Here is a 24,229-nt window from a genome sequence, read left to right on the forward strand (position 1 = left end):
TTGCAGAAGAAAAGAGCCTGACAGAACAGAATCTGCTTGGAACAGTGGGTGCCCAGGCACTGAGGGTGAAAGTCACTGGGTCCTTGTGGCAGCTGAATCAGACCATGTCTGAATCTAGAACATCACCGGACTTTTCCCTGAGGTGAGTCAATAAATCTCATTTATACTTAAGCCAGTTTGAGTAGGTACATGGCACCTGTAACTAAAAGTTTCAAATGATACAAGATTGTTGGGTCACCTGGGTGGCTCAGTCATTAACCTTCTGCCTTCATCTCAGGTCATTATCCTAGGGTCCTGGGATCGAGTCCCATGTCAAGCTCCCTGCTCAGCAGGAAGCCTGTTTCTTCCTCTCCCACTCCCCCTGCTTGTGTTCCAGCTTTCGCCGTCTCTCTCTCTGTCAAATAAATAAATAAAAACCTTTAAAAAAAAAAAGATTGCTACCTGTTTTGAGTTCTCTGAGGTCCAGACTTGTAACTCATGTTTTCCCTGGACTTATTTTTTAGACATCTACCAGTCTTACGGACTGCGTGTATGTCTACAGTTGGACAAATAATTTATATAACTAGATATCGAGGCCCTGACAAAATACCATCCCTTTAAAAAAAATCTACCTCAAGTACTTTGCTTACATATTATACATTCATTCATTCTTCACAACCACTATCTACGGTAGATATTTTTCCCAGTTTGGAGTTCTTTTGGCTACAGTTTACAGAAAACCTGACTTAATGTGACTTGAACCATAAAGAGATTTATTTTCATATTTCAGTAACTCTAAGATGCTATTGATTGTAAAACGTGCCACTATTGCATCATTTTCCTTGCATCAGAAAAAAAATGCTGTCGAACTACGAAACAATTCTTTACTGTCCAATCACCTGTGAGATGTGACTTGATTTCGGAAGTGTTAAATGTCAAGAAGCATGTGGGTTTTAGGATTGGTGAAATATGAGATTAACAAGAAATCTGTCGTGAGATGGCTGCAAATTTAGTTTGGCAGCTGAAGTTTATCATCCAAGACCCAGGCTTCTTGTTACTTTCTACTCTGTCCATCTTAGCAGGCACATAGGCCTTAAAGTTGCAGGCCTTAAAATTGTAGGACTAACTACTATAGCACCACACTTGATGTCCTCTAGCACCAAGTCCAAAGGCAGGAAAAGAAGGAAGGGAACACGCTCCTCACTTACTTCTCTCCTTTCATCAGAAACTTTTAGCACATTGGCTCTTATACACCATTGGCTAGATCTACACGCAGCCATGCTGGTTTCCAGGGAGACCAAGACAGTGGGCATCTGACCTTTTCAGTCTAACAGCGGGAGGTGAATAAGAAATGGCTGTCTTTGTCACATGACTTTTATTCCCATTTTACAGATGAGGAAACCAAGGCTCAAAGGGCCTTAATTATATGTCCTTTGTTATCCACCTAAGGACACATAGCTGGAAATTGGTTGACCCTAGATTTGAAGCTTGCGTTGAGTGAACCTAAGCACTGCACCATGGATTGTCTGCATGTTAAAGACTGAACACACAGTCTTTAGCTGAACAAATGAAACTTAAAACACAGTGAGGGTAAATAGTAAGGAATGCAGATACCAGATGGTCCTAGTATCAGTGAATCAAAGAGATAGGGTTTTTTGTTTTCTTGTAACAAGCAGCCTGCAAATTGGCAGCCCTGGACAAGGCAGGTACTCAGGGATTTCAACAAGATCTCAGGCTCCCTCATCCTCTTCTTTTGCCTTCCTTATCGTGTAGCTTCTGTCCTTATGCTTACAGTATGGCTGCTGTGTCTCCAGGCATCACATCATCTTTCCTTCCCAGTGGCTCCCTTCTGTATCTTACTGGTCAGAACAAGGTCACATGTCTAGCTCTAGTTACAAGGAAGTCTGGAAAGGTAGATTTAGCTGGGTACACTGTCATCCTGGACAAAACTGTGACTCTTGTAGGAAGGAAGAAAAGAGAGAAACTGGGTAGTGGTTCCCATTAGTGCAGTGTGTGTCTGACTTTCCTCTTTTCATGCAGGTGGAATGAAGCCCCCCCTCCCCTTGGACTTAGGTATGGATGTGTGATTTATTTTGGCCAAAGAAATATGAACAGAAGTGACATGTATCACTTTCTGGTGGAAGCTTTAAGAGTTGGTGCCTAATTCTCCACCTTCTTTTCCATCGAGGTGCTGATTGCAAAAGCATGTGTCTAGGAGCCTCCAGTTGCCTGGGTTCCTGAGAGAAACAAAGCTCTCTTGCCAATCTATGAGGAACGTAAAGCATGAGCAGCAAATAGATCTTCACTCAGTTAAGCCACTGATACTTCCATGAAGCTTGAGGTTGCAGCAAAATCTAGTCTCTCCTGACACAGGTAGGCCATCAGCAGCAGCCCTCCATTTGGGCCTCCGGCAATGTTACAATCAGACCTGTAAGGAGCCAAGACCTAGGTCTGAATTAGCACAGTGTCCCAAGTCCCCCAGAGTAAGCTGTTAGTGGCCTCACGGTGTGAATTGGGAGCTCACATGTTCCTAGGCATTAGAGAGAGCTGCGTATCTGAAGCTGCTGCCTGAGCCTGCAGACCTGACCACCCACCCACCAGCGTGTCTCTATCACTTTGTCAGGCCACAGAAGCACATACATAAGGATTTTCCATCATGCCCTTGCTTCCTTCTTACAGTAACGGAAACCAGGTTCCCTCTTCCATCAGATGCATTCCGCCCTGCTCTCCTCTGGTCAAGGAGTGGGTTTGACATGCATTTTAGGCTAATCTTCTGCTCTCAGTCTGAAACTTGAATCTTGAGTAGACTAATCAAGATGAATTGGATTATTGGAATTTATTAACCTCGATGGTGCCCTTGAAATAGATCACCACTGGGTCCTGTTCTCTAGGTTTTTAGAGCGTCACTTAGGACCGTTCCTTCTAGGCTCTCTGAAAGGACCACACACCACCCAGAGATTCTGGAACTGGATCTGGATGCAGCAGTTGGAGAATCTAGACCCTATTTTCTTCTGTTACCATTGCTATGAGAGGGTTTGATGGTATATGGTATAACTGCATTATTTTAAACAAGAGTATTTTCACAAGTATGTTTATGGAAGGAAGGATATATGCAGATGGTGGGTGGCCAATGGTGTGGATTGCAGCAGACATCTGTTGTTTTTATCTGTCCAAAATCTATTGCTTCTTCTGGCAACAAAACCCATGTGTTCTCCTCTAATCCCAGATATGTGACAGGGTGGGATAACTTCTTAACTCCAGAGTTCCACTCGATCCAGAATCTGTCAGTCAGAGCATCACATTTCTTAGGCCACAGTGACTCACATTAGTTTACTGTAACTCAAACCTCACATTTGGGGGTAACTGTAGGAAGTGATAACAACAATAATAGCTAATACAATAACTTGGCATTTTTTTCAACTCTTTAAATTCTTTTCCAAGGACTTATAGATGTGAGGATATAATCCAGGAGCTGCTGAGAGCCAACTATGTATGGGAAATCTGGCTAAAAGAGACGGAGAGGTGCCAGGCTTTGAGGACATCCCTTGCACCTAGATCCAGCAAAAGCTGACTGCCTTGGACTTGGATTTTACAAGAGCCCAAGAAATGTCCTTTGGGTGGTTTAGTCAATTTGAGTTGAGCTCTGCCTCTAAAAGCCAAAAGAGTACTGCCTAATATAATATATATATATTTTTATAGATATGCAAGGCACATCAGTAGTGGTACCTGCTATGCCCACAGTCCTAATAGCCCAACCAGCAGGTGGACTTGTTTTAGACCATGTGGCCATCACATGGGAAGGGGCTCCTGACCTAGGTGCTGAATCCATCAGCTGGCCAGGACTTGTGCTTTCCTTTGGCATTAGAGATGACCTGTGTCTATCAGATTTCTTTTGTTTGAACTGGGTGTTGGGAAGAATGTCCAGAGTTAGGCAGCTAGCAGCAGAAGTGAAAAGGATGCATTGAGAGAATCCACCAGGAGGAGCTGGGGCCTCGGTGATTCAAGGTATCCAAAGAGTGGAAATTCTGCATCAGTAGAGGGCGCTAGTTGGTACAGAGTGTAGCACAGAGGACCTTCTGGAGGGAGGTGATGCTTCCAGGCTCCAGGAAGGAAGTGATACAGCAATGACTATGGCTGGATCTGTCTGGCTAGGTCCTGAGACCTTTCCAATTCTAGTTCAAATACACATGCATCTTTATAACAAGTCCATGTTTTCCCAAGCAAGCTTCAGGTGGTCTCTGACTTCCCTTGTAAGATTGAACTCAGGTATCTGCCTTCCATGCCACCTCCATGATACTCCCAGTCTAGGCTGAAGACTATCACTGAGGCCACCTTTGGTAGCAAGAGATGGAAATTTAACCCAAACTAGTTTAAACAAAAGTGATAATTATTGGCTTCTGTAACTGAAAAGTCAAGGAATGAGACCAGCCTTAGCCTAAACTGCATTCAAGGCTCACATGATGTACCTGGGACCTTGCTTCTCTTCACACCTTCACCTTGTCACCCTCTGGGCTGGCTCCAGCATCAGGCTCTGAGTAAGATGGTGGCTTCAGTCTGCATATATCCTTAGGGACAGGAGTTGAGTTTCTTTCTTCGGACTCCCAGAGAAATTCTTGATTGCATGTCATTGGCTCTAAGTGGGACGCATGCTTATCCTGAGCAATCTCGGGAGCCAGGGAGATGTGATGCAAGTGATTGGCCTGGGCCCAAGCATGTGCTCCTCCTCTGAGACACACCCAAAACACATGGGCGTAAAGGAAAGGGTGAGTAATTTTTAGGATATGGGTTGAACTGCTGGAAGAGAGACCTTGAATAAGGTTGGCCTAAGCAAGACAGAAGTTCCTTTCTCTCTCACCTGTCTTCAGGTAAGCAGCCTGAGCCCAGATTTCTTCTTCTCTTGTTTATTCCCTATTCATAGGTATTGTGCATTCGTGTAGCTTGACATATTTCACCACTTCTACCACCCAGCCAGTGGAAACAGAAAAGAGAAAAGAGGAAGACTCCCCCTACTTTTGGTTAAAGAATCACCTCTCCCCACTTCAGTCCTATTGGTCACTTACTTGCCCAAACATAGCTTCTAGGAATATAGCCCCCCACCCCCTACAACCCCCTGGATTTTCATGTCCCCAGATAAAAAGCAGAGATTCTTTAAACATATGAAGAGATCTTGACTGTTAGGGAGGTGGTTAGCAGTCTCTATCCCAGTCTATTCCTTGGGCCAACCAAATGTCTATGTGCCCTGTTCTTCAAAGCTTGGAATGCCCTCTCCCTTGGTTTTAGGGATGGATGTGGTTCTTTATGGTGTGGCCATACAAGCTGTCTCATCATACCCCATACACCACAGTCAGTCAGAATAGGATAACACAGTAGGAACCCCTGTCCAGATTAAGGAAACACAGAAACACAGAAACCCATGAAGCCATTGGCCACCATCATCAAGTCCTACCAGGCAGAAACTATGAAGATTCCCAGCGAGTGGAGTATATTTCTTGGATGACAGCCCTTTCTCCAGGACTGTCCCTCTGGGCCCTGGTGGTCCCCTCTTTGTCTACTACCTTCTGTGGCCAAATCCAAAGTTGGCATTGAAGGTGTACATCTCTTGGGATTGTACAGTCGTGCAGCCCACTTCCTGCGGTATGGGTTTGTCGGCAAGAGGCTAGCTGTTTTTCCTTTTAGGTTTTTATTTTAATTCTGGGGAGTTAACATAGAGTTTATATGTAGGTGTACAATATAGTAATATAGTAATTCAACAGTTCCATACATCACTCTGTGGAGGTTATTTTTTAATTTTTTAAAATTTTTTAAAAAAAGATTTTATTTATTTACTTGACAGAGGGAAAGAGATCACAGGCAGACACAGAGGCAGGCAGAGAGAGAGGGGGAAGCAGGCTCCCCACTGAGCAGAGAGCCTGATGCAGGGCTCAATCTCTGGACCCTGAGATCACGACCTGAGCCGGAGGCAGAGGCTTAACCCACTGAGCCACCCAGGCGCCCCCGGAGATTGGTTTTTTAAGGAGTCAGCAATGAGGGCTTTGTACTGGCTGGGCTCAGGCTTTCTTTGGTAACACACATATCCCTCAGAATCTTACTTGGCTTTCTGCCTATTTGCTTCTAGATCTTCTCGCGGACCCATATTTAATATTTAAGCCTAGAAACTCTGGTCTTTCATTTAACAGCCTGCCTGCTATACCTGATCACCTCCCCGTGAACCTGAGACCAGCGAAGACATTCAACTTAGACTGGAAGGCAACACCATCGGTCTGGCCTTTGCCGTTGAGCTGGCTGTCACTGTCGGGGTAAGAACTCTTAACTGAAAATGCTTGAGAAAGAATAGTTAGTGTCCATAGTCTCGTCTCCTGAATTTACCCCTTCTTCAAAAATGTCTTCTAGATCTGCTTCAGTTTGCCGTATAGAAGTGGTTGGAGTTTTCAGCTCTGAGAAATCACAGCCCGAGAGCATCTGCTTGCCGGTATGCGTTCCCTCCCATCTCTGCCTGCACCCTGGCTAGCTCTATTTAGACTGTCCTGGCTCATAGAGGCCTTTGCTGAGAGTGGCAAGGAGCAGCCAGCAAACGCGAGCATCCTGAAATATTCATTCATTTTCCTACAGTTACAGATGACTTTCCAGGGGACTGTGGGAGTTGATCAACTGCTTTCGCAGGGCACAGCAAGGGTCTCCAGCTTCCTGGCCTACAATATCTATGTGTTGAGAACATATTTTAAGATTTGTTACCTGTACTACCTCTGTTGGAGGCACAAAATTCTGTATGCATTACCATCTAGGCTTTCCTTTTGCAAGAGCATCCCTGCCCCATAGCAGCTTAAATAGACTGTAGGCTACTTTCTCTTTCATGCAAAATTTGGTCGTAAACAATCGAGGGTAGACTGACAACTGTGTAGCGTTGGGATGTAGGGTCCTTCTATCCTGTTGCTCTCATATCCCTGGGGATCAGGGGGTCTTGCCTTCATCAGAATGTACGAATTAGCTAAATACCAGTTCACTTGACTGCCGAGAGCAGAAGGCCCAGCCAGCCAAATTGTCACCTCCCAGCTACCAGCATCCAGAAAGCTGGGCCTTCGACTCTTTTTTTCTCTCTTGCAATTATAAATCCTAATCAAAACTTGCTTTTCCTTGATGATTCTTTCTGGGAAGTATTATTGCTGGTCACACATCTTGGTTGGACCCCAATATGGCCTAGCAATATTAGCTTCATGCCAACCAGGGGAGAGGGAAAGAAACACGCCTTCTGAGGGGTTCAGCTAGAAGCCGTGTGCCTCACTTCTGCTAACACGTCACTGGAACAGAGTCCAGGCACACTGTGGGCCTTGCTGCACGGTGTTTGAAAAGGTGGTCTCTGCTCTGGGCAGGTGTGTTCTCAGCGAGGGGAGTTCTATGCTTATAGAAGGGGGAGTAAGGATTGGGGGACAACTGGAAGCCTCTGTATGGGGGTGATTCCCTAAAGGAAGTGGAGGGTGTGCATTGTGGGGAGCTAAAAGGGAACAGAGGTCTACTACAGGGCCTCTCCTCTGTGTGCTCCAGCCCCTTCTGTGTCCTTTCATCACTCTGATCTAATTGTCTGTGTGTGCATCCATCACTGCTGTCCCTGAGTGCCCCATCGCCCCGGCTCTGAGGTCAAGGCATCTCTGATGCAGTCTGTATTCCCAGCTCACAGTGTACGGTTGGCATTTATTAGGGACTCGGTGAAATGTCTGTGGATGAAACTGAGGTGGTACTAGGTAATGGGTATTCCTGGATAGCCTTCCTCCCTCCCTCCCTTCTCTCAGCATCTATTATATACCAGGTCCTGGGAAGTCGGTGCCTTTGGTCAGACAAAAAGGCACAGCCTTTTCACTCACGGATCGTATGGCTGTGAGAAGAGTCTCTCACACTCTAGGAATTTTCGTGTCAGAAAGACAGATACTGTTCAGCTTAATCTAAGCTCTCCCTTCCGTAGGCATTGATGGCACACGGACACATTTGAATTTTCAATGGCTCCTTTTCTGAGTCTCCCAGAGATGCTGCCACCTGTGGTCATCTGCGCTTTGGGCCAACTCGGTGTTGCTTTCCCTTTAGTCTGGCAACAGCTTCTTGCCTGTCCACTGTCCACTGAGTTCCTGGAGGGGCTGCCTGTCCTAGGACAGGGACCTGAGCATCCTTGGAAGAGCACAGGACACAGGCCAGCCTGCCAGAGAGCTCTCTCCGTCTGGCCCAGGATTGTCAGGCAGGTTCAGGAAGACCTGGTTTGAGGATCCAGAGATGGGCAGGTTGGGTTGCCAGCAACCTTGTTTCACGAAAGGAGAGAGTCTGTGTGAGAAATTAGCCCAGAGGGTGTCAGAGGGAAGGAGCAGGTGAGAGATCCTGTCCACATCATCGGAGTCCTTGGCTTCAGCCAGTGCCTGAAGATGATTCAATAAGTCCCCTCATTTGCCTAAACTATACAATAGTAACCCTTTCCTCCTGTGTTCAGGTCTAATAAATGACAGGTTCATAGGCAAGTCAGTTAATGTTATGGCAGCCGGGAAGCAATCTGATTCAGAAGCTAACATTTTCCTCCTATTCTTTTTCAAGCTGCCTTTACCACACTCAACTGACAGCCAATTTTGTGTCTCACTTTCCAAAGCACTTAACCTAGACTTCGTAGGAACAGAACTTTCTTTTTCTATGCATATTCCACTAATTCATGCCCTATTTAATTAAATTAGATTGATTATTTATGCAATTGTGTCACTATGACACATACCATCGGAGTTTGATACAAGCTCAGCTGACTCTTAGAAGCCGACGACTCAAGCACCCACGGCAGAAGGGCCAGCCGGTTTGGCTGTATGCTCCCGGCCACCGGCACCCAGAATGCTGTGGTCATTTTGTGACTCTCTTTTTCTCTCTTGCAACTGCAAGTCCTAATTAAAACTTGTTTTCTTTGATGATATTATTGCTGGTCTTGCTTGGGCCCCAGTACTGCTTGGCAATATCTTCTACTGCGTTTCTTCAGCCAACAGAGGATCTTCCCCCTCTTTGCAATGATGATTTCTTTTCCTTTTCTTTTTTTAAAAAATATTTTAGTGAGGGTATTGGGGGTGGGGAGATAGAAGGAGAGGGAGAGAGAGAGTCTTAAACAGACTCTATGCCCAGCATGGAGCCCAGTGCGGGGCTCAATCCCACGACCTTGAGATCATGACCTGAGCTGAAATCAAGAGTCAGTCACTTAACTGACTGAGCCACCCAGGTGCCCCTCTGCAATGACCATTTCAAACCTCCTCTGCTCTTCTCACCCCTCCAACCTTTCCATCTTCTCCCTTCTGTCTCAGCACAACAGTTTGCCTTTTATTGCACAGAGAAAAGAGAAACCATCAACCTTAAATTTCCAAACCTAGTAACCTACCTACACCTGTCATTTCTTCTCGCTTTCCAGTTACATAGAGAAGCTGTCCCCACTCCTGCTTCACATGTCCCAGCCCTTCGGGACCTTATGCCAGCTGTGCATAAGGTCTGCTCTCTTTCCAGCTCTTCATCCGCTCCCCCTCTACGGCTCCTTGCCCCCCAATGTCAAGTACGCTGAACTTGCTACAGCGTGCAGTGGATCTGTCTGGGTCTGGCCACTTGGCCTCCATTCCTCCCTCTGGGGAAAGTGTCCTGGGAGGCCCTGGGTACTCCTAGAGGTCTACTAGGCCAGGTATTCCTCGATTGTCCACGGACAGAAGGTGTGTGGCCGTAGCTCACACAAAGAGCTCCTGCTTCCCTGAGACTTAGAATCTTGAACAGAACAAAAGGAGAAAAAACCAGAATCCTTCCTTCCATGGCCGTGACCGGGCAAGACTGGGAAGTGGCTCCCTCTGTGGAGGTCTGGAGTCCCCTGGCTCCCAGCTTGGAGAGCAAGAATAGCTCTCCACGTCACTTTCCTTTCTGAACTCCCCGCGGTCTTCCGACAACTCCCTTTCTGCCTATCTCAACCCGAGCTGTTCTCTGTTGCTTGAAATTAAAGATTCCTACTCCATGATGCAGCATATTAAAAAGCCAACCAAAAAGCCACAGCCAAAAGCCCCAAATCTCTCTTGACCCCATGTCCTTCCTGAGTGACCCCTTTCTTTATTCTCCCCTTTAGGGTCTTGCTTAAAAGAGTTGTGTGCACATTTGGTGTCTTGGATTCTGCCCTCCAGCTCCTTACCCAGTGCACTCCTGTGGTCCTGCCTCCAGCACCATGATGAAGCTGCTTGCTGTGAGCATCCAGAGTCCCAGCAATGCCTCAGTTTCCCTCTTTCCTCCCTGGCTGCTGCTTCTCAGTCCTTTGCCACCTGGTTGGTTACCCACAGCTGGGTCCTGGGCCCTGTTTGCTACTCTTCCTGAAGACCTTATTCAACTCCTGTGACTTCAGGGACCCCTGTGGCCCTGATGCCCAGACCTTCTGGGAAAGTTCTAGATGTGCAGCTCTCCTCTCTACCTGGCATTACATCATGCCCTGACTGAACTCCGGAGCACACCATTCTTGCTCCTCTTCTGTCAGATTCTTTTTTTTTTTTTTTTTTTAAGATTTTACTTATTTATTTGAGAGAGAAAGAGTGAGAGAGAGAGCATGAGAGGGTAGAAGGTTATAGGGAGAAGCAGACTCCCCATGGAGCTGGGAGCCTGATGCAGGGCTCAATCCTAGAGCTCCAGGATCATGACCTGAGCCAAAGGCAGTCGCTTAACCAACTGAGCCTATGTGTCCCTCTTTGGTCAGATTCTGAGTCTCAAGGAGTGGCCCTTGGTCCTTGTAGTCCTAAACCAGAGCCTCCCCTCTCTACTAGAGCAGTCAACAAACCCCACTCCTGCCCCACACCAGGCGGTTCTGGCTTTTACTTCCAGAACCTGACACAGGAGGAGCTCAATAAATATTTGATCAAATGACTGATAGCAGCAAGAACACTCCGCAGAACACTTTCGTAAACCCCATCTTTCCCACAGCCCTGGGAGGGAGGGAGGTGTAATTATTGTCGCTGTGCTGATGAGGAAACCAATGCCCAGAGAGGTGGACAGTTTTCTTGGGTGTGGGATTGCAGAGCAAGAGAACAGGTGGAGTTAGGACAGCAACTGAGGGCTGACTCTCCATGCTTGGCTCTCCCTGGGCAGCCACCACAGCCAGAGAAGCTTCTTTGCCAAACCACAGTTGGAAGAAGAGGACTAGCTGTCCAAGGTGCCAAGGCCAGGCTCAGAGACCCTGGTGGCAGGTTCAGCGAGGCCGCATCTGCAGGTGGACACCAGACTCCAAGGTGCCTCCCTGAAACAACGGTTGAGGTTCTTAGAGGCTCTCATTTGACCAGGGAGCTTGGAGCCCCAGGCACTGGCACCGACTCTCAATGTGACCCCAGGTAACTTATCCCTTCTTGGGGCTCAGCTGACTTCCCTAAAAAGACAATGTGAATAAGATTCCTGAGACATGAAAAGAGGGGCCCTAATTGCTAGGCAAAAGGAGGAGTGGGTTGGTAGTCTCCGCAAACAATCTCCCATATGGCCCCTTTGGGCAGATCCCCCCTGGCAGGCTGTGTGTGGTGGGAGGACAGGGCCTGGGGCTTAGGGTTAGGGTTAGGGTTAGGTTCCCTTGTTACCCTCCAGTGTTCACCATCCCCTCCATAGCTGTCTGGGCCAGTGCTCTGAGACCCCACTGGAAAGGGGTGCTTAGGGCAGTCTGAGTCTTCCTGAGCAGAACCCCACCCACTCCTCCAGTGAGTGAGCCCCCACTTGAAGCTGTAGGTGACCATGGCATGAGGGGCGGGGGAGATAGGGCCAAGGCTTCCATTCTAGCCAGGCCCTAAGCAGCAGGATCCCAGGCTGGAGGGGGTGGGAATAGGGAGACATGGATGCCTGTGTTAAACCTCAGGTGGGGGAGTATGAGGGCATGATCTATGGGACCCAAATGCTGTCTGTGACAGGTATCTGTTGTCTCCTTTGGTCTATAAGGTAATCTGATGAGGGGCAGTTCATAGCTACAGACGGGGATACAAGGTGCAGGGGGTCCCTGCACTCAGAGAACATACCAGGCGGTGGGGGTGGGGTGGGGGGGCGACTGGGCGGGAGGTACCAGCCACACCTGTGGCCTAGGCTGCACACCCCTCTTCTGGGCTAGGAGCAGGGGTAGGGGCTGGGGGAAGGGCAGTGAATGGTACACATTCCAGCCTAGGTTCTCCACTCTTGACCTTGATCTGAGGTCTGAGGGGCTTTGTGCTGACCTTCTGATGCTCTGGCCTCAGAGCAGGGCTGGGAGAGGCTGGAGAGGTGAGCCCAGGCTTCTCAAACTGGAGGAGGAGCAGAGAGGCATTAGCTACTGGGGGCACTGAACCAAAGCTGTGTAGATCCCTCAGCAAAATGTTGGGCAAGCAAATCAGGGGTTCCCCGAGCTAGAGTCAACGGAGTCAACATTGGGACCCAATTCTCAAGAGACTGGGGCCCAGAGGTGGGAAATGCTCTTCTTAAAATGAGGCCCTCAGGATGAGTGGCAGGAACCTCTGGAGAGCTGAAGGGGTCGAGGGTGGCTTGTGTGGGTGGCTGTTGCTCCTCTGCGACTCCCTAGCCAGATCAGGGCTTTCAGATACGGGGGGATGCAGAAGGAAAGGTGGTGGGACCAAGCATTCCCAGGACCTGGACTCTTCCTGGAATCCTGGGGCAGAAAGGGAGAGAGGGAGGTTATTTTGGGGACTATAGGAAGCAGCCGGATGGGGTGTGTCTTAGATGGGGTGGCCTCACCCTCTCATGGTCATTGTGCATGCCAGCTGTTGGGGCCCATGGGGATGGTCTGGAGATTGAATGCCCAGGAATGGGATTGGGTTAGGGGGCAAAGGTGGGGATATGGACATGGGCCAGGGAAAGGGTGGGAGAATACAGGCTTTGGGGTCCGGGACCAGGGTCGTCTTGGAGTCTGCGAGAGTAGAGCTAAGAGGATGGGACTGTGGGGTTCAGCGTTTGGAGAACAGGGGAGCGGGACTATGACTATGATGAACCCGGCCTGGTGTCCGAGGGTGAATGGCCCTAAAGCCATGGGGTCTTGAGGGTGGGGTCGGAAGCCGGAAACTTATGAAGGGCGGGTCCAGGATGATAAAGGACGTTGGGCGGGGCTGTGAGGAAGTAGGTCGCAGGAGGACCAGTGGCCCTCGGTGAGGGGTGTGGCGCTCTACCACGGGGACCGAAGGGGCGGGGCAATGAGGAAGTGGACTTGGGGCCTCAGTCGGGGGCTCAGGGCTGTGGGGAGCCGAGCCTATAAGATTGGGGTTGGGAGGCAAGTCGAGAAGATGGGTGTCTTGGGGAATTCGCAGGGCAGGCGCGTATAACAGGGGATCGTGATGGGGGCGGGGCCGAAGAGACGGGACAGTGGAGACCTCCCCTGAGGTCGGGAAGGAGGACTGGGGGCTCGTGGACAGAGGGGTAGGGGCTCCAGCGACTGTGGGCGCCGGACTGCTCGGCGGCCGTGGGGGCGGGGCAGGCCGGGTCTCGGGGGTGGGGCCGCGGGCAGGGGGCGGGGCCCGGACGCCGACGCGGGCTGTGGAGCGCGGGGGCTGGCCCAGGTGAGCGGGGCCACCGCCCCCTGCGCCCCTCCTTCTCCAGCCCCCCAGTCACCCCTGGGCGCCACCCGGGCGCTGGCTCCGCGGGCCAGGCGGACGGCGGCGGGTGGCGTCTTTGGCCCGGGCCGGGTCGGGCTCCGGCTCCATCTTGGGCAGCTGCGCCGGGCACCTGTGGCGGCCGCAGGAGCAGCGCTTCCGCCGGCCTGCGCGGCCCCGGGCGGGCGAGAGGGTGAGAGGCCGGCTGTGGGCGTGCGGGTGGTAGGGGGAAGGGTGGTGGGATGGGCAGCCCGTTCCCTTCCTGCGCCCCAGAACCCCACTCCTCACCTCTTCGTGCGCTCGACCCTCCGCATCACAGCCCCAGCCTGGTGCTCAGCGCCCCCATGGCTGCATCCCTCCTCCCATCTCTCCTCTCATTGCCTATCCCATCCCCTCTTTCGCGTCTCCTCTGCCCATCCTCCCATGTCCAGCACTCTGCCTAGGACCCCGACTTCTTCTGACTCCATCTCCGCTACTATCGCTGTCCCCTCCCATTCCTCCTCCCTTTTCCATCCCTACCCCTCCCTCCACCCTTCCGCGAGGCCTCCAGCCCCAAACCTCCTTTCCCTCGCGTTCCTTCTGCCCTCCATCCATACCCCTTGCCTCACAGCCTCATCCTCCTTCAGTCACTGCTTTTGCTTCTGGGAAGATCTGTAGCCTAGTTTGGGGGATTGTATCCAGGACCTTCTCCCTGGGTCCGGTGGGCTTTGTGAGGAGGGGCGGGGAAGGGGCCCCTGCTCTGGGGGAGAGAGTATGGTGTGGTGTGTTCAGGCCTCTAGCCCCAGAGCCAGAGGCGGCCTGTACATTTGGTGTGCAGAGAGCAGCTGTGGAGATGCTGTTTCCTGCAGGCTCCCACAGTAGATGGGCCTGTGCGTCCGCTTCTCATGCGGCCACGGGTGGGGCTCAGGCCCATGCTGGTGCATGGGTGCCTGCAGGCATGGGTGCCCGGGAGCATGCAGGGAGGGATACACTAGCTACCCTGGCTACCTCTGGTTTGGGGCACCTGGGCCTTTAGGTTGACCTCCTCCACCCCAGGTGCCTCCTGGGAAGTATGGGCATATTGTCCTCAGGGGAGGAAGCTCTGGGGCGTTTGGGGGCCTGGGCCTCTCTGATGAGCAGTGCTGGGTCCTTTGGGCTTTTGCTCAGTTATCCTCGAACCCTTTAGCGGCACAGCATGTGACCTGAGCATTTTGTACTTAAGGCCCCCTCATCCTGTGATGGGCAGATTTTGTCCCCTTCAAACAATCCCTCTCGGTAGCTCAGGAATGCTCCTTGCTGCTTTGCCCAACTTTGGCCTTGAGTGGTCCTGTCAGACCCTCTTTTGCTGCTGGGATGGATCAGACCACTATCTGATTGCTACACCCCCACTATCCAACCAAGGGTTCCCGTGCTGTGTATCCCTACCAGGTCCCTGAGGGGTAAGGTCCATATTTTAACATTGGAGCAGTTTCCCCTGCTGACCACATGAGTTTGCTTTTCCTGTTTTGGTTTTGCTGGAAGCAGAAGTCATCATCCAACTGCTTATCTCTTGACAAGAGGAGATGTATGTGGATGACACAGGGTGGTCTGAACCAGGCCTGCTTGAAGTGGCTTTTGTGTGCCCTGCCCCGGCCGCACTCCCAAAGGCCTGAGCTCTCTGCTGGGTAGTATGGCAGGAGCTAGAATCTCTGACCAAGTCAACCTAGCAGTTTCGTTTATTATTTTGTTTCGGGTTTTTGTTGTTGTTGTTGTTGTTGTTTTTTGGTTGGGCCAGTTTGGGAGGTTTTCCAGGACTGGGAGGCTTTACTCAAAATAATGCTGGCTGATTGCTGCGTGAGGCCAGTTGTTCTTCCATTTACTGAGCAGCAGAACTGAGGCAGTAGGAGATCCTATATAGGCCACAAGACATGGCCATCTTGCAACTTTAGCATCAAACGGGGCAACAGAGGGGACAGTAAGGTGTCATCCAAAGAACACTAGCGGTCTTGGATAGCTCGGTGTGCCTGTCATTTATTTTGTGCTAAAACATCTTTCTAGGATCTGTTTGGGGGTGAAACCAGAGCCTTCTCCATGGTTTTTAAGGCAAGTGTGCATGCCATTCAGGCCAGACTCCAGACTTGGGTGTGCACCTACATACATGTATGTACAAGCATGGGTGCGTATCCTCCCAGCTTAAGTTTTAAAATAGATTGGGAAGCTTAGTGCAGTGACGGAGACACTGGGGACCCTGGTGGTGACTAGGTCCTAGGATGAGATGAGGACAGGAAGGACTGGGAAGCGAGAGGAAGCTCACCTACAGGTGTCTCGAAAAGGTCCCTTTGCCCCCAGTCCTAGTCCCTGTGATACCTTGAGCACGGGTCGCTCCTGATAGGAGGAGGAAAGAAGAGATTATTACTAGCAGCCGCTATTCCGTCTGTGCACCGTCATGTTAGTAGACTTCACAGCAACCTTGCAGCTGCATTTGCTTCTGTTTTGCAGACTGGGCAAACTGGGGCTCAGGGAGCATAGGTGTCTGCCTGGGGCAGGTGCACGGGAAGGGGAGGAATCAGGCTTAGAAGCAGACCCCTTGCCTCGCTTGCTTACCCATGGCTCCAAAGCTCATTTGGTCAGCTCCTTTTGCTCCCTGGAAAGCCCCTCTTCTTGGCGATGAGGGTGTGGGAAACCTCCTTTCACTGGGATAATCTGGGTGACTTCCCTCACAGCATTTCCCTCCTTCGAGGCCAAGAAGACCAGGCTGTGGGAGAAATACCCCATTGGGGTTCAGCTGTGGGCTCTCTGAAATTTCTCAACTGCTCCTGGCCTCTATTTTGTCAGCTGCCACTCGTGGAGGTGAGGTGAAGAAGGGAAATGACAGATAGCCACCCGCCCAGGGTCTCTGTGGTCACTGCTTTCTCTGGGGGAATGCCTCGTCCTGGTGAGGCAGCCATCTGGTGAGGGGGACACAGTGGGAACCTTGTCACTGGTGGCTTCTGAGTAGCTCCCAGAGGAGTCTGAGTGTATCCGCAACCTCAGCCCCCCTGTTTCCTCAGAGTGGGGCCAGGGCCTGACCTTGCTCTCTCTGGCTCTGCTTCCCAGGAGGGTTTCAGGTCGGTGGGTTTCAGAGGCTGTGTTGGGTGCTGGTCTTTCAGCCAAGTCAGGGCAACTGCAAAGTCGGGGGATGGCGGTAGTCGGGGAATGTTAGTCTCCAGGACTCAGACGCTCCTGGATTTGATTCCTGGCTTAGCTGCTCGCCAGCTGTGTGCCTACTGGCAAGTTGGGACACCTCTCTGAGCTCTGGCCTCCTCATCTGCAGAATGGGGTGGATGGTGTACCTTACGAGGCTGCTGTGACAATTACAGTGAAGTGAGCCAGTGTGCAAATAGGGTGTGATTTGTGCCTGGCACGGGGCATCGGGTGGGGGGGCGGTGGTTTGACAGCCCTGTGAGCTGTTCTTTAACGTCCTCATAACTGTGACTGTTACTGGCTTTGTTGCCCTTCTCTGTATGTACGTCCATCTTGGAGCTCCTGGAGGGCAGGGCCCGGGTTCTTGTCCTCCCTTGGCTGCTTATCCTTTTCTTGACTCCTGGGACCAGTGTGGCTTCGGCCTCGAGGAGCAGCCAGGTGGGGACACACCTGTGCAGGCTGGAGCTAGAGCCCATGGGTCCCAGAGGGGAGTCATTAAGCACAGGTGGCCATTTACACTTTAAATGGCTTACTGGGACATGAAATCAGGAAGCCAGTTTGTCAGTCACAAAGGCCACAGGTCAAGGGCTTAGGAGCCACATGTGGCTGGTGCCCATCTATAGGGCAGTGCAGAGTAGAATCTTTCCCACCATCACAAAGCTGGGCTGAACTGGACTCCAAAGCAAGCCTTGAGCTCTCAGGGGACTGCAGTTCCAGAAGCATCCTCACTGTGGAAGAGCCGGCAGCCGTCTCCTGAGTGTTGGGGCAGAAGAAGTTGGTAATTATACAGAAACTGAGTTCCTGAGAGTCCTTCCCACGTTCTCTTTCTGGTGGCCTTGCTCACCTGGCCAAGGCGGTTGGTGTCTTGGTAGTTCTTATCAGGCCAGGGGTGGAAGGGCAGGACTGGGATTGCTTCTCTTCCCCTGTCCTGTTTCTCCAGCTGGTCCTGCCTGGCAGGGAGTCCTGGGGGGAGGGTCCTCACTGACAGCTTTGGCTGGGGCCAGGCCGGCCCACATGCCCTGACCTCTCCTCCTTATCCCCTCTGGGGCCCTGCCCAGCCTCCTCCCCTCCCCTCGTGTGCCTCCTGCCTTGTGCTCTCCCCCGGCCCCTTCTCCTTCTCTCTGGGCCCCACTTACACAGCTGGGCTCCCGGGAGGCCTTCTCTGATCCATCATGCGAAGTGAGCTCTCCTGGAAATGCTCTCTCGGACCCCATATTCGGCACTCAGCCCTCTCCCCTGTGGCTTCACTCTCTTGTTCTCTGAGGCAGACACATAACAGCCGGGCCGAGTGCCAGCCAGTGTCACGTCCGTTGTGGGTGCTGGGTAGACTGAGGGGCACGGGCCGCCAGGGCTGCTCCAACAGCTTTGGGTTGGTGGGAGGCCCACGGTTGCTCAGGTCGCTCCATCCAGGCCAGCCAGTGCTCAGCCAGAGATGGAGCCAGCCCAGCCTGGGCACGCTTCTCCAGGAGGAGGTGCCGAGGCTGAAGGGGCCAGGCTCTAGGCTGCGGAGGAGGCTGTGAGCACATCCAGAGGGGTCTGTGTGACGGGAGGAAGGGACAGGAATGGCAGGCGGGGAGGGAGGCAAGGAGAGTGCAGGCACAAGTGGCAAGAGGGAATTTAAATTTTATGGAGGGCCTGTCTGCCTGGTGACGTTAGGTCCCGTTCCTGGAGGTGCGGCCGGATCCAAGCTGGTTCCTCGTCTCCCAACTCCAGAGCCTGGCAGGCGGTAGGTGCTTGGAGACGGCTGTGGAACAAGTGAACATGTAAAGGGCTGGCTCGTGGGGCCTCTCCCTCCCCCTGGAGCCTGAGCTGGGAGTCAGGAAACCTGTTTCCCCTTCACAGCTGCCAAGACTGAGTCCAAGAGACAGGACAGCTCAACCAGGCTAGGCCCGAGAGGGTGGGAAAGGGAGCAGGGGCGGGGGAGAACCCAAGGTCCTTCATGAGCCCTCTGTTCATTGTTTTTCATCTCACAGCCCTCCTTGGAGCCCCAGCTCTGTCCCAGGGAGGCCCCACTCCAGAGCAAGATGGGTACGGACAGTTTTAGGAGGAACCAGGCTAGTATTTGCCAGTCAGGCTTTACTGGTTATTAAAATACTGCAATGCTCTTGGGCTGGTTGACTAAGAGCTGTTGTTTCAAAGCCCCCGCCCCCAGTGCTGCAGTCCCCACCCCAGGGTCCCAGCAGACATGGCTTTTCCCCTGGATTCCCGTCTTGCCAGGTAAGGCAGCAGTAAAGACTTAGCAGCTGGTGTGGGTGGTCTCTGGGACCTTGTGCTAGGGCTGGTTCTAATCGCTTGGTACTGTTATCAGAGATTTGCAGGGACATCTTCCAGTGTAATGTGTGCTGATCTTGATTTTAAGTGTCTGGTGTCCTCATGGCTCTGGGCCATCAGGCAGCTGGGGCTGCAGCTGTCCTCCCAGCGTGCCTAGCTCCGCGCAAGCCCACGGCGGTGTCCAGCTGAGGTACTGCACACAATTCAGCTCCATTCCCTCCCTCTCTCTCCTGCAGGCCACCATGAGCACCAGCCGCCCCGAGCCAGGTGCCCGGCCATCCTGGAGCCCCCGCCCGCAGCCCCTGTCCCGGAGCTCGTCCAGCCTGCTGGGTGAAGGCCAGGGGCAGAGACCAGAGCTCCGCAAGAGTGCCAGCAGCACCGTATGGCAGGCCCAGCCGGGCGAGGCCAGCAGCAGTCCGCAGAGTCCAGAGGAGGAGGAGCAGCACAGTGAGAGTGAGGAGCAGGCACAGGCATCTAGCCCCCGGCCCCGGCCTCGTGCTGTGGGCCACTGGCGGAGCAGCACTGTGGGCAATGTGTCTACCATGGGCGGTGGTGATCTGTGTCGCCTGCGGGCCCCTGGCGCCACTGCCATGCAGAGGAGCCACTCGGACCTGGTCCGTAGCACCCAGACCCGGGGTCGCGGTGCTACCCAGAAGGCCAGCCTCAGCTGCTCGGCCCTTGGCAGCTTGCCTGTCCACAGGGCTCGGCTGCAGCCCAGCCGTACTTCTGGCCAGGGAGGCCAGGCCCTTGCCGGCCTAGAAAGGGACCTGGCTCCAGAGGAAGGGTCTTCGAACTCAGCCTGGACACTGGGAGAGAGTCAGGTGAGGGTAACGCCACCAGACGTGGGAGGGACAGCCCCCGCCAGCAGCAGCCCCCAGGCTGGACCCGAAGCCACTGGGCAGCCGGCAACCGCCTCCTGCCACGCCCTGTCTGCAGCAACGCTACTGTGCGGGATGAGGGAGGTGGGGACCAGTGGCTGCTGCCACGCCCTGCCAGCCCCAGGGATCCTGGCCTTCCCCAAGCTAGTGGCCTCTGTGAGTGAGTCTGGGCTACAGGCACAGCATGGGGTGAACTTCCAGTGTAGGTTGCCTGGGGTGCTCCCTGGGCATTCCCACTGTTGTGCCCATCACCCTTGGGGTCCCACCGGGTCAGCCACGGAGCCTGGTGCCAGGACCAAGGATGTGTGGACCATGACCTCAGCCAGTGACTTGGCCCCTGTGTTGGCATCCTCTCTGTCAGCCCAGGATGCTGGTGTGCAGGCAGCACCCATGGCTGTCTGCAAGGCTGTGGCCACCAGCCCGCCCCTGGAAGGCCCTGCGGCCCTGCACACATTCCCGGAGGTAACCGTGGGGGCCGACCTGGAGGAGGCACCCTCCCCCGTGCGGGATGTGCGATGGGATGCTGAGGGCATGACCTGGGAGGTGTACGGAGCTGCAGTGGACCCCGAGGTGCTGGGCGTGGCCATCCAGAAACATCTGGAGATGCAGTTTGAGCAGCTGCAGCGGGCGCCTACCAGCGAGGACAGCCTGTCAGCGGAGGGCCGCCGGGGGCCGCTGCGAGCCGTCATGCAGTCCCTGCGGCGCCCCAGCTGCTGCGGCTGCTCTGGGGGAGCTCCCGAGTGAGGGGCCATGGCCCTTGGAGCTCTCCTGAGCCCTCCTTAGACTCAGCCTCAGGGCCCGGGCTGCAGGGGGTGCCACGTTTCTCGGTCCTACCGGCGGCTGTGGACGTGTCTCTGCTGTTGGTTGACCGCAGGGCGCAGGACCACAGCACAGGGGACCACTGCTTCTCACAGCTGGGCTGGTTTTTAAGGGCTTGATCCCCATGAGCCACATCTCTGCACGTCGAGGCTCTGAACCTTGGGACAGACTTTCAGCACCGTGCAGGAGGAGATTCCGATTCTTCTGTAAAAATACTTGACATTCTGTGTAGTCTCTCCTCAGAAGTCTGCTGCGATTTCTCTGAGGGCTTTTGGTGGCTGTATTTTAGAGCTGAGCTATAGTGCTGAGCTATAACACCTTCCTGACATGAAAGTTGGGGGCCCAAGTGATAGGACTGGCTGGGTCTTTAGCGCAGGGCACGGATGTTGAAGACAGCCTGTGTGCCCCCCCACTGTGCTTGTCACCTTACCCTGGGGAGCACCCGCCTCTTTGCCCCATTATCTGGATGAAACCATGGACACCTGGCAAGGCTGTACCTGACAGGCCCTGGGCTGGCCTGCTGGAGGGGGTGGGCTAAGGTTCAAAGCCAAGGCTGGCTGAAGGCTGCAGTCTTTTTCCTGCAGCACATGGCTGGTCAGTGCAGTACAGTCACGAACCAAAAGAATTTATTGAGTCACTATTCTGTGCGGGGTTCTGTGGGTTTCTTGGGGAATGAGACAGGCTGTCTGCACCCTTGCTGAGCTGACAGTGTGGGGGAGGTGGCACATCAGGACCAGGGTGCTGAGCGTTACAGAAGGGCCGGGGGTGCTACTAAGAGTCAGCCCCCTTGTTGGTCATCGTGGCAGAAGCCAGTCTCAGGAAGGGGAGAACAGGTGGCTCTTTGTCCCCAAATATTTTGGCAGGGCCTGAAATTGCACCCTTGTCACCTCATTCCTGTGGCTTAATGATTTATTCCCAGCTGGTGCGGTCCTTGGAAGGAGGGAAGGGAGAAATGGGTGGGAAAAGGGAAGGGGCCTGGAGTGGGGTCTTCCACCTCGTGGGGAATGGCCAGAGCTATGAGACCCTGGGGAGCAGGGAGGCCCACGATGGGCCTGTTCTCTCAGCCGTGCCCAGGTGAGTTGACCTGGGCCAGGCAGTGGGGAGCCAGGGATATGGAGTGAGGAAGCCCAGGACACAGGCTTAGTACAGACTGACTTCATTGCCTGAAGATCTCTCAGGCGCTGTGGAGTTTGGGGACGGGCTTGTGTTGTCATCTTGGGCTTAGCATCGAAGAGTAAGTCCACCAACTTACTCTTAAGAGGTTAGGGGGCTGCTCAGGGTCCCCTGCCCTGGGGTGGGGTCAGGGCCCAGATGCTGAGCAGGGTGTTGAGGACACAGTGGGGCTGGACAGATGGACCGTGGGGAAGGGCACACCAGGCAGCTGGGACAGTCTGGTCAGAGACCTGGAGGTGCCCGTCCTGCTCATGCTGTGGTGAGCCACGGTAATGTAGCCTCTGTCAGAGTGTTTGTTGGGTTGGGAGGCTGGCAAGGGTGCCCCATGGTGAGGACAGGACGAGGTGGGAGGCAGGGCCCAGGAGATGTGGGTGTACGAGCCAAGGGGGGGCCTGTCAAGGGGAGACGGAAGGGGAGCTGGGGTTTGGGTATGCGCCACACACACACACCACACACCCATTCTGCAGTGGCTTCAGGAAGGAGGAGGAGTTCCAGGAGCCTGAGGTTTCCAGTTTGAGCAAAAGGAGGCGAGGCCACCACCTGGGACGAGAGGAGGCAGGTGAAGGGTCACATGTCAGGATATTTGGCTTGGATCAGTGAAACCCTTAAGAGACTTTCTCTGTTATATGCAAATTGGAATGAGTTCATTCTCTGTTGGGCTGATGGGGGCCAACCTGGCCAACCCGTGCCGCTTCTAGTCTGCACCTGGAGTGCCAGGATGTTGGGCTGGGCTGGGCCCTGAGTGGGAAGGGCCAGCCAAACCTTCTACCCAACTCATAACTGAGATAAATGTTTGCAGGGTGGTGTTGGAATCCAGGTGTGTCTGGCCTCGGGACTGCATGGCTGGGGACCCCGTCATACCCTCCTGGGTAGGCTTGCCACCCTGGCCATGGCCCCATGGCTCAGACTGCATAGCCCTGGCCAGTGGGTTTACCTAGTGACTACAGCAGAATCCCTGAGTTTGCCCTGGAGTATGAACCCCTCATCCCTGTGCCATTGCTGTGGCCCCTCCCTGTCCAGGCATGACCAGTTGTGGTTTAGGGACTCAAGATATGTCCACCTGCTTAGTTTGCAGATCTCCCCTCAGATTCCAGATTTGTGACCAGAATCTCTGGGTCCCCTTCAGGCCCTGTTGTGGGAGGTGGTGGATTTCATTATTTGTACATTTGTTTTGTTCTGAATTTGAAATAAAGTTTTGGAGGTCAGAGCTTTGCCAGGCAAGGGTCCACAGTCCTGGCTGGTCTGGTTTTTCTCTGGTAGGTTTTGTTCTTGGAGCATCCCCCCTGGATCCTGAGCTCCTCCTCCAGGCAGGAATCCCCCTCCTTCTTCTCCAGGGACTCCTCCCTTCTGTCCATTGTTCTCCCCTTCCTGTAAGGGCCCCCCAACAGCTGAAGTCTGGTTTCCTGGAGCTTATCACCTCTGGGCGTGGCCAGGACACAGGGCACACAACTCTTGCCAAGCCCCAGGCTGCTTTTACCCTCCCAGGCAATCACTGGCCCACCCCAAGGGAGAAACCACTGCTGCCAGAGTGTAGTCTCCCCCCCACCAACCCCAAGCTCACGTTGTGTATGGGGGTGCAGATGGTGGAAGAGTGGAGAATGGTGCTGTTCCATGGGGACATCACTGCCAGTATCCTTTGGATTGGGTCTCTGTCCCCAGAAGTGCTGCATTCTTATTTCACGGCGGGGAGGTGGCGAGGCAAGGGGAACTTCCCAGTGAAGATCCTGACACTTTGGATCTGGAAGTGTTGCGCGGGAGTGGGGTGGGTGGCACTACATCTTAATGGTCTACAGTCTGAGTTTGACTCCTGGGTCTCATCCACAGCTGGGACACCTTGGGCAAATTACTGACCTTGCTGTCTTCAGCTTCCTCATGATGACTTGATGGCCGTCATGGCTCCTTCTTAGGCTGGCCCCACGGATCAAATGGAATAACCCACATGAAGCAGGTGGCACCGAGTTGGGGCTCACCCCTGATGCCAGTGTCGTGGGACGCCTCTTCCTTGGGCCTACTTCTGTGGCCAAAGTCAGGGGCTAGCTCTTGCCTAGCCAGCGTGGCTCTGGTCAAGGTCCACCTCCTGTCTCCTTGGCCATTCCTCATTCAGATTCGCCTTCCAGATCCTTTACCCTGTGCTTACACCCTGCTTAGAACATGTGTACTCTGGCCATGGTGTGAAACCGTGGTTTCCAGAACCATGCTGAGGAGACTAGTCTATGGCTGGGCCCAGAGAAGCTGGTGCTATGATTCTAGATTACCTGGGGAGTGGGGAGCACAAGGTAGGGAAGGGATAGAAGCCAACAAGGGCGTGATCTCAGGTAGAGTCCTGGCCTTGGCCAGGTCCCGCAGGGGAGTCCTGGGGCACATTTTATCTCAGGTAAGGGCCACTGGGGCCAGGGCTATGCA

The 24,229-nt window shown here is 53.3% G+C and overlaps 1 protein-coding gene across 8 annotated transcripts; it reads left to right on the forward strand.

The window, feature by feature from the left end:
• Nucleotides 1–23,038, forward strand: GPRIN2 (G protein regulated inducer of neurite outgrowth 2). 8 transcript variants are annotated; one of them, XM_082718335.1, is made up of 4 exons: nucleotides 1–142; nucleotides 6,156–6,275; nucleotides 6,370–6,448; nucleotides 19,193–23,038. In XM_082718335.1, the coding sequence occupies exons 1-4, from the start codon at nucleotides 105–107 to the stop codon at nucleotides 20,576–20,578; spliced, it is 1,623 nt and encodes a 540-aa protein (XP_082574461.1). In that variant the 5' UTR covers nucleotides 1–104; the 3' UTR covers nucleotides 20,579–23,038. The 8 variants fall into 8 exon arrangements, with proteins under 8 accessions (XP_082574461.1, XP_082574454.1, XP_082574459.1 ...); XM_082718330.1 differs by lacking the exons at nucleotides 1–142; nucleotides 6,156–6,275; nucleotides 6,370–6,448 and adding exons at nucleotides 13,521–13,737; nucleotides 16,226–16,352; XM_082718328.1 differs by lacking the exons at nucleotides 1–142; nucleotides 6,156–6,275; nucleotides 6,370–6,448 and adding an exon at nucleotides 10,126–10,195.
• Nucleotides 23,039–24,229: the final 1,191 nt, after the last annotated feature.

This window comes from Mustela nivalis (genome assembly GCF_964662115.1).
Source record: "Mustela nivalis genome assembly, chromosome: 2".
Classification (NCBI taxonomy): domain Eukaryota; kingdom Metazoa; phylum Chordata; class Mammalia; order Carnivora; family Mustelidae; genus Mustela; species Mustela nivalis.

Coding starts and splice junctions, on each gene's coding strand:
- GPRIN2 (XM_082718335.1), top strand. CDS start 105: ATGTCTGAATCTAGAACATCACCGGACTTTTCCCTGAG. Junction 143..6,155: donor TCACCGGACTTTTCCCTGAG/GTGAGTCAATAA, acceptor TTCATTTAACAG/CCTGCCTGCTATACCTGATC. Junction 6,449..19,192: donor CCGAGAGCATCTGCTTGCCG/GTATGCGTTCCC, acceptor TCTCTCCTGCAG/GCCACCATGAGCACCAGCCG.